The sequence below is a fragment of the Amia ocellicauda genome, chromosome 18 (genome assembly GCF_036373705.1).
Source record: "Amia ocellicauda isolate fAmiCal2 chromosome 18, fAmiCal2.hap1, whole genome shotgun sequence".
Taxonomy (NCBI): domain Eukaryota; kingdom Metazoa; phylum Chordata; class Actinopteri; order Amiiformes; family Amiidae; genus Amia; species Amia ocellicauda.
This window is the reverse complement of record NC_089867.1, coordinates 17840213-17856810: the sequence shown is the minus strand read 5'-3', so window position 1 is coordinate 17856810 and position 16598 is coordinate 17840213. Positions and strand designations below refer to the sequence as shown.

General features: G+C 40.5%; 1 protein-coding gene across 1 annotated transcript; it reads right to left on the bottom strand.

Moving 5' to 3' along the window:
- Positions 1-2156: 2156 nt before the first annotated feature.
- On the bottom strand, positions 2157-4441 carry LOC136713603 (glycine N-acyltransferase). The gene is made up of 5 exons (XM_066690733.1): positions 4322-4441; positions 4024-4131; positions 3457-3580; positions 3195-3309; positions 2157-2916 (listed from the first exon to the last, which is right to left on the bottom strand). The coding sequence occupies exons 1-5, from the start codon at positions 4397-4399 to the stop codon at positions 2493-2495; spliced, it is 849 nt and encodes a 282-aa protein (XP_066546830.1). The 5' UTR covers positions 4400-4441; the 3' UTR covers positions 2157-2492.
- Between the last annotated feature and the right edge of the window lie 12157 nt (positions 4442-16598).

The following is a 16598-nucleotide window of genomic DNA, read 5'->3' as shown; positions in this document are numbered from 1 at the left end:
TGAAAAATGCAAACAATACCATACATTAGGGCTGGGCGGTATGGCCAAAATACAGTATCACGGTATTTTTCTAATGTTTAACGGTATGATAGTATTTTGTAACCCTCAGAGGACTGAGCCAATTTTTCCCGTTTTTACCACTTTTAAATTCTAGCTGATAAACAATATGCATTTGCTTATAACCACAAAGTGTTTTATATCTATTTTTTCAGAACAACCTCTGCTAAAAGCATTTTTCATGTATAATGTACTTATAAGACAGTATCTGAGTCAACAAATAAGAAACGGAATTAATTTTTTAATTTTTATTATTGATCTCACACCCCACACAGTAACTTTTAGAACATGCTCTTCAAAGCCTTAGATATTTAAATATGCATTGTTTTCCAATACACCTTATACATGACACTGAAATAATGCACCTTCTGTACAAACAATGCTAGGCGAACATTGATATTCTATTTTCCCTGAGCTATTCAGGTCCCTCAGACATGCCACTGAGCAAAGCAGGGCCTCTCTAGGAAGTTGCAGAGGGGCACCTGGAATGCCAGGGGGTCTTGTTATATATTCTGCTGACCTTGCAGTGCTCACAGTTCCTGCTCAAAGCAGCAGGGCTATATTGAGGGTTTGCTGTCTCCAGAAGGACAATTGGCAAAGGTGTGTGCTTGTTCTGCCTGTGATCCAGTGCACTGTGAGTCTTTGTTTTGACCAGTTGCACCCCAGGGGGGCTGGCAGGGGTGAATCTGGGCATAGTGGATGCCCAAACTGTATCAGCTTCTGTTTTCCATTGCTAGAAAAAATAATCTAATAATAATAATCTTTTTTTTACATGATTGCACATTTTCCACTTATATAATATAATATATACTGTATTATACTGTATTATAAGTATAAGTTCAGCTGTTCTGAATCCATAGATATCACATATATAGCAGTAGCTATATATCCCCTCCTCCTCCTCTGGCTCTGCTCAGTGTCTGTAACCCGACATTTATCAGCTGATCTATTCCATCTGTCTGAGACAGGATTTTTTTGGATTGGCTAGTAAAAAACAGATCTCCATGGCACACGACACACACAGTAACATCCTCTCCATTGGGCAATTCCAGCTCCATGTGCTGCTTTGCGCATTGAATTTCTAAAACCAGGACATGCGCGATGTAAACACACCGCACATAGCTCTTTTCAGCGGAATCTCAGCTGCGCAGCTAAAAACACCGCACGACTATCTCAAATCGTTTCTCCCATAATTAATAGTTTGTAATTAATGTTCCAATTTTGATTCGGATCCGCCTAAAATGACGCTTGCCATGCAGGCCAAAGAGTTCAATCTTTGTTTCATCAGACCAGAGAATTTTGTTTCTCATGGTCCGAGAGTCCTTCAGGTGCCTTTTGGCAAACACCAGGCGGGCCGTCCTGTGCCTGTTACTGAGGAGTGGCTTCCGTCTGGCCACTCTGCCATACAGGCCTGATTGGTGGAGTGCTGCAGAGATGGTTGTTCTTCTGGAAGGTTCTCCTCTCTCCACAGAGACACGCTGGAGCTCTGTCAGAGTGACCATCGGGTTCTTGTAGAAACAGCTCAAGGATGATCAGTGGAAACAGGATGCACCTGAGCTCAATTTTGAGTGTCATGGCAAAGGCTGTGAATACTTATGTACATATGCTTTTTTTGTTTTCTATTTTTAATAAATTTGCAAAGATTTCAAACAAACTTCTTTCACGTTGTCATTATGGGGTGTTGTTTGTAGAATTTTGAGGAATATAATGAATTTAATCAATTTTGGAATAAGGCTGTAACATAACAAAATGTGGAAAAAGTGAATACTTTCCAGATGCTTTGTATACTTACAGGTCAAATGGAAATCTTTGTGGGCAGCAAGGGTGATCCCTGTGAGCCACACAATTCTACCTTGAGTCATCAATTACAAATTGCCCAATTATGAAATCCAAAATTATTCCATAGCATTTCTGTTCACTGATTCTACATCTTTGTAATCAGCATTGGAAGCCTTTACATTATCAGTTTAGTGTGCAGTGTAAAATAAAGATGCTTCAACCTTTGTTTTATATTATTTCTTATCTTTAGTATGTGATAGAATCCATCTGCAGATATTTACAGCCATGTGAAACACAACCTCTTATGAAAAACTAAAGTCTGAGTTTTACATTTACATTTGCATACGAGTCCTGCAATGTAAGTACTTTATTTTTCATACAGGCTAACAATTCCAATGAACATGAACAGCAGAGAAGAGATTCTGGAACCAAAGGAAATGCACTGGGGGGGGGGGGGAAGATAAAGTGTTGCACAGGAAAGAAAAAAAACATTGTATTCAGGGAGGATTTACAGTGTAATAAGGATACCTGCACCAGTAGATTAAGGCTAGATGTAGGTCACTACAGATTGGGATAGCAGACTGGAGAGATTTTTCAGTAACTAGGATAACTTAATTACCAGCATTTAAAGAGAGGTGTCCCGTGTTGTAGTTACTCTAATTGCCTTGTTGGTTTTCTGGACTCACAAATAGGGCAAAAACATTATACTCTTCCGGGTAAATGGTCAAGCCCACACATTTCACTAAATTGAGTGAGGCTGTGTTTGAATTGAGAACATGGCAATAGACTGGTAAGCCCAGTGAATTTGCTTTGTTTACAAGTGCAGCAGTGACGGTCTTCATGTATCCTTGCTTGCGATACTCAGGCAGAGTGAATGCCATTCTGATTGAGTACAGCTCATCCATCAAACTCCAGGAGACGGGGTTGCCTCCTTCATCTAGGATGCAGCAGCTGGGGAAGTTGTGGATGCAGCTCCTCACGTGGTTCCGAGTTAGTTCATTCCCACCATAGGCAAAGCGGCTGCACACCAGTTCAGCGTGGGAGACATTCAGACTGGAAACCTTTGATGCCAAATCACTCCTGTAAGACAGAATACAGGTTACATACATTAAGGATGAGATCTAGAGGCTACTGATGTCCAGTCACAGGACACACTACTGTATCGCTGTACAGAACTGAACTTTGTGGCACTGCCAGAAGTTTTCAATTCTACATCTTAACAGGAATAAGGAGTCTAGAAGTGGTACAGCTTTATCCCCTCTTCTGCCAGAAAGTAAAAAAATTACTTTAACATGTAACAAATGAAACCACATGATATTGTTGCTCTTGGACTTCTGTAATTCTGTAATAATACTTACCTCCCACACTCTATATACTTTGGATTGTTTTGAATACAGATGTTGACATTTTCCACTTCCATGCCATTGCTGCTGGCGATCTCTTGGATCAGACCACAGCACGAGCTTGGGACAGCTTGTTCAGAGAAACAGAAATTACAAGGAAGATGTTACCTCAATATATATACTGCTTTCTGGTTAGGAAATGTATAACTAGTTTGTAATGAAGACACTTTTAAAACAATAATTTTAATGGTTTTAGTAAAGTGGTTCTCCATTTTACCAGAGATTATCATATCCCCTTTGCAGTCGATTACTCCGTCCATTAGCATCATCCGCATACTGGCAACATCCTTTGTAAACAGCGTGCATAGATTGGGCAACATTTTGTGATGACTTGACAAGACCTTAGAACGATGATTTAAAAAACAAACAAAAAAATGAATTATGGAACACAAATACAAACCAGAACCTCCAGAGAGAAAAAAAATTAAGCCATTCCTGCTGGGTCATGCACCTTATTGGAAGTTTCTGAATTGATCATGTCCAGATTTTTTGTTCCATTTAATTCTCATTTCCTTTATCTCAGACCTCAACCTCTCTAAACAGAATCTTACTTTACTTCAACTCTAAAACTAATCCTAAACCCAATTTTCATCCTAATTACAAACCATCACAACACTAATCAGGACTCCAGCTCTCTAAATTACAATATTATTTGAATTTGGAGTTGGATATGAGGGGTCAAGTTTAAAACCTTTAACCCTTACCTTAATCTTACAGATCATTTTATATTGCATCAAGGTTAATAGTTATTCATGTCTTCATTATGATATTGGTTTTCAAATACCCGTTTCTGACGTCGACAAATGACAGTGCTGAAGTCGGGCCAAGAGTCCACACACATCTCAAGGTGGCAGCGGTTATTGTTCATTATGTGCAGAAGTCCACCGTAAACCTGGAAACAAAGTCAACAAACACAACTAAAAAAAAAGTTACATTATGACACATACTACTCCTAAAAGAAGGAGTCACCAGATCTGTGGCCGTCAGGAACAGAAATCATGACAGTCCAGGATCATACAAACATTTGTAAAACGCTGTTAATGTGACATGCAGAAAATACAATGTTCTGTTCTGATACTTACTGACACTGACCAAGGAAGCTCCCTGTGAAGCATGCTTTTCAGTGCAACAAGGTATTTGGCGGATTGTAAAATAAGCATCGTGCCCCGTTTCCCTGTCTCAGTGCACTGGCTCAGCGGTGGACTCTTGCAGAATGCTTTAAAAGCCACACAGCTGATCCTTCCAATGTATTATGCAAATCGTAATCTGAATGAGTTAGTAAATTAATGCTGTGAAGATTGTCACTTATTCTCCAACCAAACACTTCTTCACACGTTATCATTTCTAGTTAAACTAATCAGTCAATCCAATCTAATCATTTATAGATTATTGAGATTAATTTGGCCAAAACAGCATCTACATATGGATCCATTGACTGCTGTTGGGGGGTTCTCATCTACTGAAGTAAACGATGCGTGATGAGACCTGCTGTATGTCTTTATTGATATATAAATATGTAAAGATAAATGTCCTTAAAGTGGGAAACGAAAATGAAGTAAGCATCACTAATTTATTGAAAAATCTCCACAGTGTCTGTCAGCCCGTAGAGCAGTGCTTTATGAGCGGCCGTTTAGGAAATAATTCAAACTTTTTTGGGACATGTAACCCACCACTGCTTAAGGCTTTCACAACGTTTATGAATTAATAACACCAAACTTATAACTTAATGCAAAGCGCTAGATCGGCTTTTAAACAAGACGCAATTTTACTGTATATGCGCAGACTAGCTCCTGATTGAACAATAACCAGATAATAGTTGGAAAGCAAAATTAACCGAGATAATAAGTGTATAACTTATTGGTAGAAAACAGAGGGTAAAAATATATATTTCTAGCGAAGATAAAATACCACTTTTCCACAGATAATTAACGGTGGGAACTTTAGTAGCTAGTTACAAATACATATATTAATAATAATAATTTATTTTCAGTCAATTAGCGATAGTCAGGTATTCACCACTTAAGTTAAGTAGAGAATAAAACTAAACTGGCTGATCAAAAAAACCCGACGCTGCGCGCTCAAGGGGTCACCAATAAATTCTAACTCCCTTCGAAAAGTGTTAAGGGATTCTTAATAAGGGACCATCTACAAAGTGTAAAAATAACCTGGGTTACACACACATATATGAAATTGAATACACACGTATGAAATGCTCACACACGAGGCTGAAGTGGGCTTCTTCTTCTCAGATTTTTGTTCGCGCAGCTTCCTATTGTCTGTGCACACATTTATTTATACGAGTTGAATATTTAGCAATGAAATTAAGAGGTTAATTTTCTCTACCAGGTCCAAGTGTGTATTTATCCCAGGTCAATGTGGCTACCATTGGTAAACAGCAGAAACATGCCACAACCTATCTATCCAAGTTAAATAATTAAAATTGAAAGTAACGGGTTAAATAGTAGCCTAATTGTTAAATCTTATCAATTAATTCAAATCTGGTTTATGTTTACTTATCCATGAAGTCTTAATAGTTCAGATCATTTTGTATTATGCTGTGTTTGTTTCCATCACAGCATGTCCCACTTTATCATGCTAATTGATCTCTGCTGATAAGGTTGTGTAACGTATTGCTTTTAATTGTTTCCATTTCATTATTTGCACTCGAAGTGTTGAGCTTTATATTCCGTATCAGGACACCAGAATCCCTGACCACAATCCGGCGATTACTCATGACACGCCTATTCAGAGCCTGCGTGGCTCATCTTTCCTGTAAAATTGCACTTCATATGTAGTTTTCATGGTACAACTTGCTTTTACAGTGTTGTTTATAGGGTCGTCATGGAGCCACTCTTATGGAAATGTAATATATGCAGAATATATTTTTCAAAATATATTATTTCAAAAAAAGATATATTTTAATATCTGTTTCAATACACGATCATATATTCCTGGAAAATATATTACAATACACTCACCTAAAGGATTATTAGGAACACCATACTAATACTGTGTTTGACCCCCTTTCGCCTTCAGAACTGCCTTAATTCTACGTGGCATTGATTCAACAAGGTGCTGAAAGCATTCTTTAGAAATGTTGGCCCATATTGATAGGATAGCATCTTGCAGTTGATGGAGATTTGTGGGATGCACATCCAGGGCACGAAGCTCCCGTTCCACCACATCCCAAAGATGCTCTATTGGGTTGAGATCTGGTGACTGTGGGGGCCAGTTGAGTACAGTGAACTCATTGTCATGTTCAAGAAACCAATTTGAAATGATTCGACCTTTGTGACATGGTGCATTATCCTGCTGGAAGTAGCCATCAGAGGATGGGTACATGGTGGTCATAAAGGGATGGACATGGTCAGAAACAATGCTCAGGTAGGCCGTGGCATTTAAACGATGCCCAATTGGCACTAAGGGGCCTAAAGTGTGCCAAGAAAACATCCCCCACACCATTACACCACCACCACCAGCCTGCACAGTGGTAACAAGGCATGATGGATCCATGTTCTCATTCTGTTTACGCCAAATTCTGACTCTACCATCTGAATGTCTCAACAGAAATCGCGACTCATCAGACCAGGCAACATTTTTCCAGTCTTCAACTGTCCAATTTTGGTGAGCTTGTGCAAATTGTAGCCTCTTTTTCCTATTTGTAGTGGAGAAGAGTGGTACCCGGTGGGGTCTTCTGCTGTTGTAGCCCATCCGCCTCAAGGTTGTACGTGTTGTGGCTTCACAAATGCTTTGCTGCATACCTCGGTTGTAACGAGTGGTTATTTCAGTCAAAGTTGCTCTTCTATCAGCTTGAATCAGTCGGCCCATTCTCCTCTGACCTCTAGCATCAACAAGGCATTTTCGCCCACAGGACTGCCGCATACTGGATGTTTTTCCCTTTTCACACCATTCTTTGTAAACCCTAGAAATGGTTGTGCGTGAAAATCCCAGTAACTGAGCAGATTGTGAAATACTCAGACCGGCCCGTCTGGCACCAACAACCATGCCACGCTCATACCTTAACATACCTTAACATACCTTTAAATATAAAACATACACCTTGATTGTCCTCTTAACCACTTCAACTCCAGATGAAAACCCTTCCCAGATACCAGATTTTAACACCTGATATTGCTTTAAAAATGTAAATATATGATGGATGAAAAAAAAGAACCAAAATGTGTTTTTCATTAACCCTTTACGGGTTTAAGAGAGAAAAACACTTTTTGTTAGAACAAATAAAACAATGGAAATGCGATATACATCACTTTTTAGTTTACAGTAGTATACTTTAAAATAACGTAATAAAGTATTTATAAATAATAATAAACAATGAACAGTAACTATCAACTAAAATTCAGTCACAATCAAAACCTGTGCCATCACCGGCTTGCTCTGTGCCATTTATTGAAATGTTAATTTCCTCAAATTTGGAAGATGCGCTTACAGGGCGCAGCATTGTGATGGATCTGGCTACTACCTTGTATTCAGCACTGTTTTCTGAACGTATCTCGTCACAGCACTGTATAGCTTTTGCTAAAAACTACATTAACTTAACAAATACAACTAACAATAAAACGAGCAATAATAATATAAAACTATGTATATACTTGTACCAGGTGAATGGATTGCCGCAATAGACTATGGATTTCCAGACGCGCACAGGTACAGTGGAAGCTCTAAACCTCCGCCCCGGGGCCATTAACACTGAAATACACAGTGTCCAGATGAAGGGCTGTGTCCTCCTGCTTCAGCTGGTGACGAAGCTCGTTGAATATTTCGTTGAGTATTCCTGATGTCCCTTTTTTTAGTGCCCGGACATTTCTTTGGTTGCATCTGTGAAAATAAATTAGTAAGGAGAGAATTAAATGATTAGCATTATTATCAGTAATGGGGGCGTGAATACAAAATAATTTATGTGATGTTTACACAAATCAAGTATTGACACTTGCACTAGACAAGTCAAAACTATGCTTTTTACCTGGATTTGGTTCACAGAATCAGTAGGGATGAAACAAAGAGAAAATAAAAATAATAATGTTTGATAGAATATATCAGCTTTTGAACGATTGATCACCTGTACAACTTCCATATCATTAGAATAATTGTAAGCGCAAAACAAAAAATAGCCCAGAGTTACACACACATAGAAACACTGGATTTCATTTCTCATAGCTGTCTGAAGTCTCCATCGGCATCTTGCTCTGGTTTCAGTGGAAACTCTGGTTCTAATCGTCATTCCCAATCACAAGAAACACACATCAGCAACAAGTCTTTAATCCTTGTCTCTTAATTTATTTCTTAACGCTCAGGAAAACATTTTACATAACTAATATTAAGCAAAAAGGAAAACAGTCCGTTTTTGGCAGCTTTTATCCAAATCTCTATCTTCCCCGCTCGACTCATTCAAACCTTCTCCCCGCCTCCCTCTGTCGCGTCGCTGTCTCTCCTCCAATCAGCTCCGAGTATCAAGGGTTTCAAACTTGATTGACAACAGAGCATATCACGACAGCTCGGAGCCTGTACGACTCAAACTCATTATAGATTAATAGATGGATAAATGGATAGATCGCTGCTTTTAAAAGCATTATTCACTAATTTAGTTGAATATGTATTTCATTATTTCAAATTGAGCCGCAGTGAAGATTCCAGTTGATTGAACTGAGTTAAGACAGATACAGGTCTATTGAGTTGCAGATATTGGCAACCCCTGTCTAAAGCCCAAGCCCAACTGAGCCCAGCCTAACTAGCCACTACCCACTTGGGCCCCAACTTTGTCCAGTCAAATTAGACAATGGCTAATAGACAATACATACCTCCAATAACTGAGTTTGAGTCTCGGGCATTTCAATACAATCCAATGTTAAATATGTTTTATTGAAGTTGGAAATAATATATTTTGTGAAATATATTTTGTAAAAATTACAAATACATTTGGTGAAATATATTAATGTAAATATATTCTTAAATGCATTTTAGATATAATTTAGGGAAATGTATTTTGAACTAAATATATTTAACATTATATTGCATGATATGTCCACATATTTTTATAATATACTCCTTCTCCTTCTCATCCCTGGCCCCTAAATGGTGGAACGACCTGCCCACCGAAGTCAAAACAGCAGAGTACTTGACCTCATTCCGGCACTTACTCAAGACGCATCTTTTCTGACAGTACTTGTAATATTAGTCCTTTTATCCCTGCTAGATAGCACTTCACAGTTTTTATTATGCTTCTTGCATTCTTGATTTGTTTTTCTCCTTGTCCCGTAACCCCTGACTGTGACCCTACATCTTGAAAGCACTTAGCTTTCACCGTCCAGGATGTAGGACCTCACTTACTGTACTTGTGTACTGTACTTGTGTAAATTGTAATTTGGAATTTGTAAAATGTATTATCTTGACTTGGCTATGTTTTAGTTAAATTGAATTTGTAATGATTGATGCCTTGTACTTACTGTATTTTTGCACTTGTGTTGTAAGTCGCCCTGGATAAGGGCGTCTGCCAAGAAATAATAATAATAATAAAAAAAATAATAATAATAATAATAATATACTGCAATATATTTATTTTCCGTATGTGTAAATGTTTTGGCAGGGCACAGTTGGAAAACAAATAACAACAATTGCTCCAAATGTTTGGTATTTAATGCTTTTAACTATATGTATAGTACGGTGGCCCTGAAGTGCAACTGCTGAAAAAATAAAACAGCTGCTGAAAAAATAAAGCAGGGGCTGCGAGATTTGCAGTGGCTGTAAGATTTAGAAGTGCTGAAAAAAATAAAGCAGCTGCTGCCGCATTTTCAGAAGCAATTACGGAAAGGGAGGTGCATTGTGAAAAATATTTGACTGATGCCATTGGACAGCAAGCAAGTCACGTTGGCCGAGCTGCTTCTCAGAAGAGCCAACAGAATCTGAGAAACGGGCGCCAACTGCGCAGAGCATGAAGTATCATATTAATATTGTTGTGATCTTCTGTTCCCTGTCCACTTTGTGGTGACATATTAAGAGTTATAGGGCTGTCCTAAAATGTATTAGAAATTAATGAGAGAGTTACCTCGTGAGAGGACCGTTAAGCTGATAGAGAAAGGACCCAAGTGCAGAGCTACTGCAATGAGAAGACAGAAATCAAGGAGAATCCAAAGGCGAGGTCGAGGTCACAGATAAAAGGTCGAAATCCAGGAGGTCAAGAGAAACAGATACAGAACACAAAGTGAGAGAGAGACACAAGGTTACAGGACAAGGAGCTAAAGCAGAACAAGGAGCTAAGGAGAACAAGGAACCAGGAGAACAAGGCTAGGTGAAGCAGGTAGAGCTGACAACACTTTTCCAAGAGTGAGGGCAGTGAGGGGTTTATAAAAGAGAGCAGAAACTAGGAAGACAAGAGCAGGACCAATGAGAACAAAGGACAGAAGCAGAAGTGCAGGAAAGCAGTGAAGGGAACAGGAAACGGCAAGGGAACATTGGCGGCCTCTAGTGGAGGAAGAGGGTCAGGGCTAGGGAACTTTGACAGTACCCCCCCTCCACGCTCGGTGCAGCCGAATAAGACTAGATACAGCGGGGAAAGCCACGGGAAAGAAGATTAGGACTAAAGGTAGTGGGGAAACAGAAGACAAGATGCAGGGAAAGAGCAAGATTTCTATAGGGTGGCCATAAGGCAAGGTCGGGAGGTCTGGGAGGTGGCCACAAGGCAGGGGCAAAAGGTCTGAAGGATGGCCATGGGATGGGATCGGGTTCTGGAGGTCTTGGAGGTGGCCACAGGACAGGAACGGTTTCAGGTGGTCTGGGAGATGGCCTCAGGACAGGAACGAGTTCAGGAGGTCTAGGAGATGACCACAAGACAAAGACAGGGTCTGGAGGTCTGAACGACAATTGCAGGACAGAGGTGAGATCCAAAGAGCCAGAAGGTAGTTTCCGGACAGATGCAGAGTCTGGAGAACTGGAAGACGATCTCCAGAAAGAGGTAGGGTCCGGGTCAGGCAGAGGAGGTGCTGGAGGTTTGGTGGACGGAACCGATGAGGCCACAGAAGCTGGGAGCTGGGAAGGTGAAGCCACGGAAGCTGTAGGAAGCGGAGCCGTCGGAGGTGGAGTCTTGGAAGGCTTGGGAGATGGAGACAGGGAAACTGTGGAAGGCGGCGACCGCTGGGCACTCGGGCTGGGCGGCAGCCGGGATCTGGAACAGGACCACTGGTTCAGCGGCAGCCGGGATCAGGATCTGGAACTGGACCACTGGTTCGGCGGCGGCCGGGATCTGGATCTGGATCGAGACCTCTGGATCAGCGGTGGCGGCCGGGTTCGGGACCTCTGGATCGGCGGCGGCGGCCGGGTTCGGGACCTCTGGATCGGCGGCGGCGGCCGGGTTCGGGACCTCTGGATCGGCGGCGGCGGCCGGGTTCGGGACCTCTGGACGGGTGGCAGGGGTCGGGACCAGGGCCTGGAACTTTGGCTGGGCGACCGGGAGAGGGTGCTGCACGGGAAGGTGCTCCAGCACCAGGTTCAGTTTGGCAATAAGCCCCTGGAGCAGCCGCGTATTCTCCCCGATCATGGCCCCCCGGGTAGTGAAGGCGGTCAGCATCGCTGGGTCCATTTAGTGGCAAAGTGTTCTGTCACGGTTACCTCGTGAGAGGACCGTTAAGCTGATAGAGAAAGGACCCAAGTGCAGAGCTACTGCAATGAGCAGACAGAAACCAAGGAGAATCCAAAGGCGAGGTCGAGGTCACAGATAAAAGGTCGAAATCCAGGAGGTCAAGAGAAACAGATACAGAACACAAAGCGAGAGAGAGACACAAGGTTACAGAACAAGGAGCTAAAGGAGAACAAGGAACCAGGAGAACAAAGAGCTAAGGAGAACAAGGAGCTAAGGAGAACAAGGCTAGGTGAAGCAGGTAGAGCTGACAACACTTTGCCAAGAGTGAGGGCAGTGAGGGGTTTATAAAAGAGAGCAGAAACTAGGAAGTCTCCTTCATTCAGACTCTCTAAGTAGGTCGACCGCTCTTCTGGCAGATGGGCTTCACCAAACTCATCAGCTGTGATACCCCCCCTCGATGTTTAAGTCGAGGTTGTCAACGTCGAGGTCCGAGAGGTCGATGCGGGCGTCCAGAGCTTGAGAGCAGGTCGTGTTGTTGAGAGGTCGATGCGACACGAAGGTTGACAAGGTCAGTCAAGGTCGACACGGGATGGACACAGGGAGGAATTCCACGGTCAATATCGTCAGAAAGGTCAAAGGATCGACAGGGTATCTATATTGACAAGGGAGTCGAGGGATTACTCCGGACGTATCGAGCGGTTTAAAATCCCCCGACAGAGGTTGAGAGAATCTTGATCGATGTCAACAGCAGGGTCGAGAGATCGGTGGGGTTGATCGATGTCGACAGCAGGGTCGAAAGATCGATGAGGTTGATTGATGTCGAGCAGCAGGGTCTAGGGATCGGTGGGGTTGTTCGATGTCGACAAGGTCGAGGGATCGACAAGCTCGGTGTGTCGAGAGCTGTTTTTGGCGTGTCGAGCGGGTTAAAATCCGCTGACAGAGATCAAGATCCCAGGATAGAGCGGGTGGTACAACCGCGGGGAGGCAGTTCCGTAGAGTAGACTCCTTCTCTACCCTCTCCTACGCCACTCAAATCTGCAAGGAATAAAAATGGTACAGAAAGGTAAAATCGTGCAGTAGATCTCAGAGGAGGGACCGAAGCCGGCTCCGAGTGAGACTCCTACTGCGCACTTACCTCCAAGAGAAGCTGAAAACGCAACAATAATAATAGTAATAATACACAAAAAGACCGTAGTCTGAGCTCTGAAGAGCAAATAATAATCAAAGGAAAATAATCCGATGAGGAACCGAACTCCGAAGAGTAGGGGAGTGCACTTCTCAAGCTTTAGGATTGCAAGCGAAACCGTCAGCACATTCACAGGCAGGTGAACGAAGAAATGGCAGGGAGCTGCGTCAGGAGGAGACTTTTCACAGACGCCGGGGGCAGGTCTCTCCTGACAGCAGGGGCCTTATTGGGCAGCTTTGGTACATACTTTCAATGATTGGCAGGGAAAAAGGCTCTTCCCATTATGTAATGGCTGTCTTTCAATTTGAAAGGGAACTGAATGCGTTGCATTTGTTTTAGTGTTCTTGACACAACTCGTAAAAACTATGAAAACTACAATCATAATAATAATAAACATGTTCATGTTCATGCCTATTCGTTAATACACTCATTCTGCATAATGAACACATTACAAATGACGTAACCCCTTAGAATACCTAACCACATTTACAAAAGGGTGGTACAGTGAGCAGAACACAGCACTGTAGAGCTAGAGGTGCTCAACTAACGTGGTTTGAATCCTGAGTGGGGCGCTTCAAATGTGTTGGTCACATACGTATTTATTGTTATTACTATAATACTAATGCTTTTACTGTTATTATTATTCCGTACAATACAGGGAGTGGAATAATTCAGATAACCATTTACTATAGTTATCCCTGCTTAAAATGATATATTTTAAGACTTCATCTGTGAGTAGTTATATAGGGCACTCTTTAATTTTTTTTTTAGTTTTTTGAGCTAGAGGAGGGTGGCGAGGAGATGTCTACATCTTTTGTAACCTCGGGTCGGTGAAGAAGTATATTTGGGGGCGGAGTTGACAGGGCACTGAAAACAGGGGGGTCTGTTTACAATTTGAGAACTACTTAGTAATAATGAGAAATGTCTAGAGATCTTGATTGTGTTAGAAGCTGTCTTCTCACCAAGAGATGGTGTAAAACATACGTGCCCAGATACCCTGAACATAGATGAAATTAAAAGAAATGGAAAGATCGATAAATATATAATATATAACAATATAATATATAACAATATAATCTACTACTACACAATACAATACATTTCCAGAGTTACAGACAATATCAGACACCTTATTTAAATAAAAAGTTAATGTAAAGCTTGCATAAATACAATGATCAAGGTGTGTGTGTGTGTGTGTGTGTGTGTCTGTGTCTGTGTCTGTGTGTTTACACATATACCGAGTGCAGACTGGAACGCTTAACTCAAGGGCTCAGAATCTGATGAGAACGAGCTGTTCTCTAGTCGCTTGTATTAAAAAAAAAAGTTTAACTTAACACAATAATGTAGTAAAGAATTCTATCCGAAACGATGTTGGAAACCTGTAAGGCTATCAACATATAATCATTAATCTTAACCATTAGGATGTATGGAGATATAAAAACATCATATCGATTTAATGAATGATGGTTACTGCAAAACATTTACGAATCAGGAGATACATACAGCCGCTATGTGTTAAAAGATAACACATGTGGTAGTGGTAGTGGTGTATCTGCAGGATTACAGAGCGCCCCATACAATGTGCTCGATTTCTACTCGAGCGAATCAATAAATACAGGTAAGACTCATTTAATAATGTATCGACCGTATTAATTATACGCGTTATGAATGTATGTACATTTTTTTTTCATATAATCATATTTACTTTCAGATTTGTTCCCGACATTAGATGACGAGCGACCCAGCACATCAAACGCTGAGCCGCGTAGGTTATACTTTTCATTTTATACATGTAATAGTTCGCCAGGATGTGTGATGTTAAATTATGGATCTATACGGGCGGTTTTTTATTTTATTTTTTGTTTTTATCAGATGACCTATCCAGACCGGCCTGTGTCAAGTATTTACAGAAAAATAACGGGTTCTGAGGGTGAGTGAGACCTTCATTTCATCACCCCGAGAGATGGAGCCGTGCTCATATTGTACGCAGTGCGCACAATGGCTCTATTGTCTGGTGCTGTCAGGTTGCTCTGTGGCATCTGAGCAGAATGATGCGCACGCATGCTGGGATCTGTAGTGTTTAACGGGCTGTAGTAGTCTACATTTGAAAGTGAAAGTAACCCGGCTGCAGCGCCCAGACTGACCTAGGGTATTAACTCATGTTAATACATGTTTCCATTTAAGACACCGAAAGTGCTGATGAGCATGAATCAGCAATGCCAGATCTAAGAAGACGTCTGCATTTAAACGGTCTGTTTGCATCGTTTATACGTTTTTACAACCGAGTATTTAAAACGATTATTTAAGAAACGGTAATATTGTCCGGGTGGCTGCTATTTTACAATGTACTTACTTAGACCGTTATTATTAATGTTTTCGTAGCACCCGCTTTATTGAGACAATGATTAACGTTGTTTATTATTATTGTAATACAACAATCTAGATTATCTAGTAGTTATTCTTTTAAACTTTTTTTTAATATTTTTATTGTGAATGGTCTATAATAATCTGAACACAATATTGTATTAATAAGTGTAAGAATAGTTCATTTAAAAGCTATAGTTCTACATAAATCGAATAATTATAATAATATATTGTTTGTTTAAGGATGTTATTTACATTATTATATTCATTATTATTATTATTATTATTATTATTATTATTATTATTGTTATTATTTTTTTATTTTATTATTTTTTTCTTTTTTATAAGTTGTGTGTGTGTGTGTGTCCCAGTGAAGAATGTGAGCTCACTGTGAACTAAATCTGTAACCACTCAGAGAGGTCACAGTGAGCTCACACTGAGCTCACAGCGTGAGCTCCCTGTGAGCTAACTGTGACCTAACAGCTCACGGTGTGAGCTCCCTGTGAGCTAACTGTGAGCTAACTATGCTCACACTGTGGGTTCATTGTGACATGGATATTCAGTAATTAGATTCAAGAAACACACACAGTAATATGTTCAGAAATGTATTTATTAGTGATCTGTACAATGTTTCAATTTGATGAAGCACTTAGAGTTCTACTGTAGTCTTCATTTTGTTCAATTTTCCTCGTTTTACTTCTACCGCCACCTCATCATGAAAATGCTTCACACATTCTGGAATAGAAAATCAAGCTGTAAATACAACACAATTTGTGGAATATCAATGGAAATTCATGCGTGTTCACTGGATACATTATACAAATACTACTCTTGCAAAAATGATTAAAAAAATAATACAATTGGATGACTAATGTTTGGTAACAGTTTAATTTTTTCACCTGAACACTTAGCACAATCCAGTTGATTTTAAAGCCCAAAATCTTTCCTAAAATGACATACTGTAATCAGTTAGCTATAAATATTGCAAAGGGGGAAATCACAATTGTAATAATGTGATTACACTTACTGAAAATCCCTCAAACTCCTCTACTTTGTCGACCAACTGGTTGTGTTCATCCTCATCAGGAATTAATTTTATTAGGATTGATCCCTCATGATGATTCATTGATTCTGCTCCAGATGCTCCAATTTTTGTTTTAAGAATGATAAATTGATTATTAGTATTTGCTGCAAGACAAAAAAGGTAAAGAACAATTAT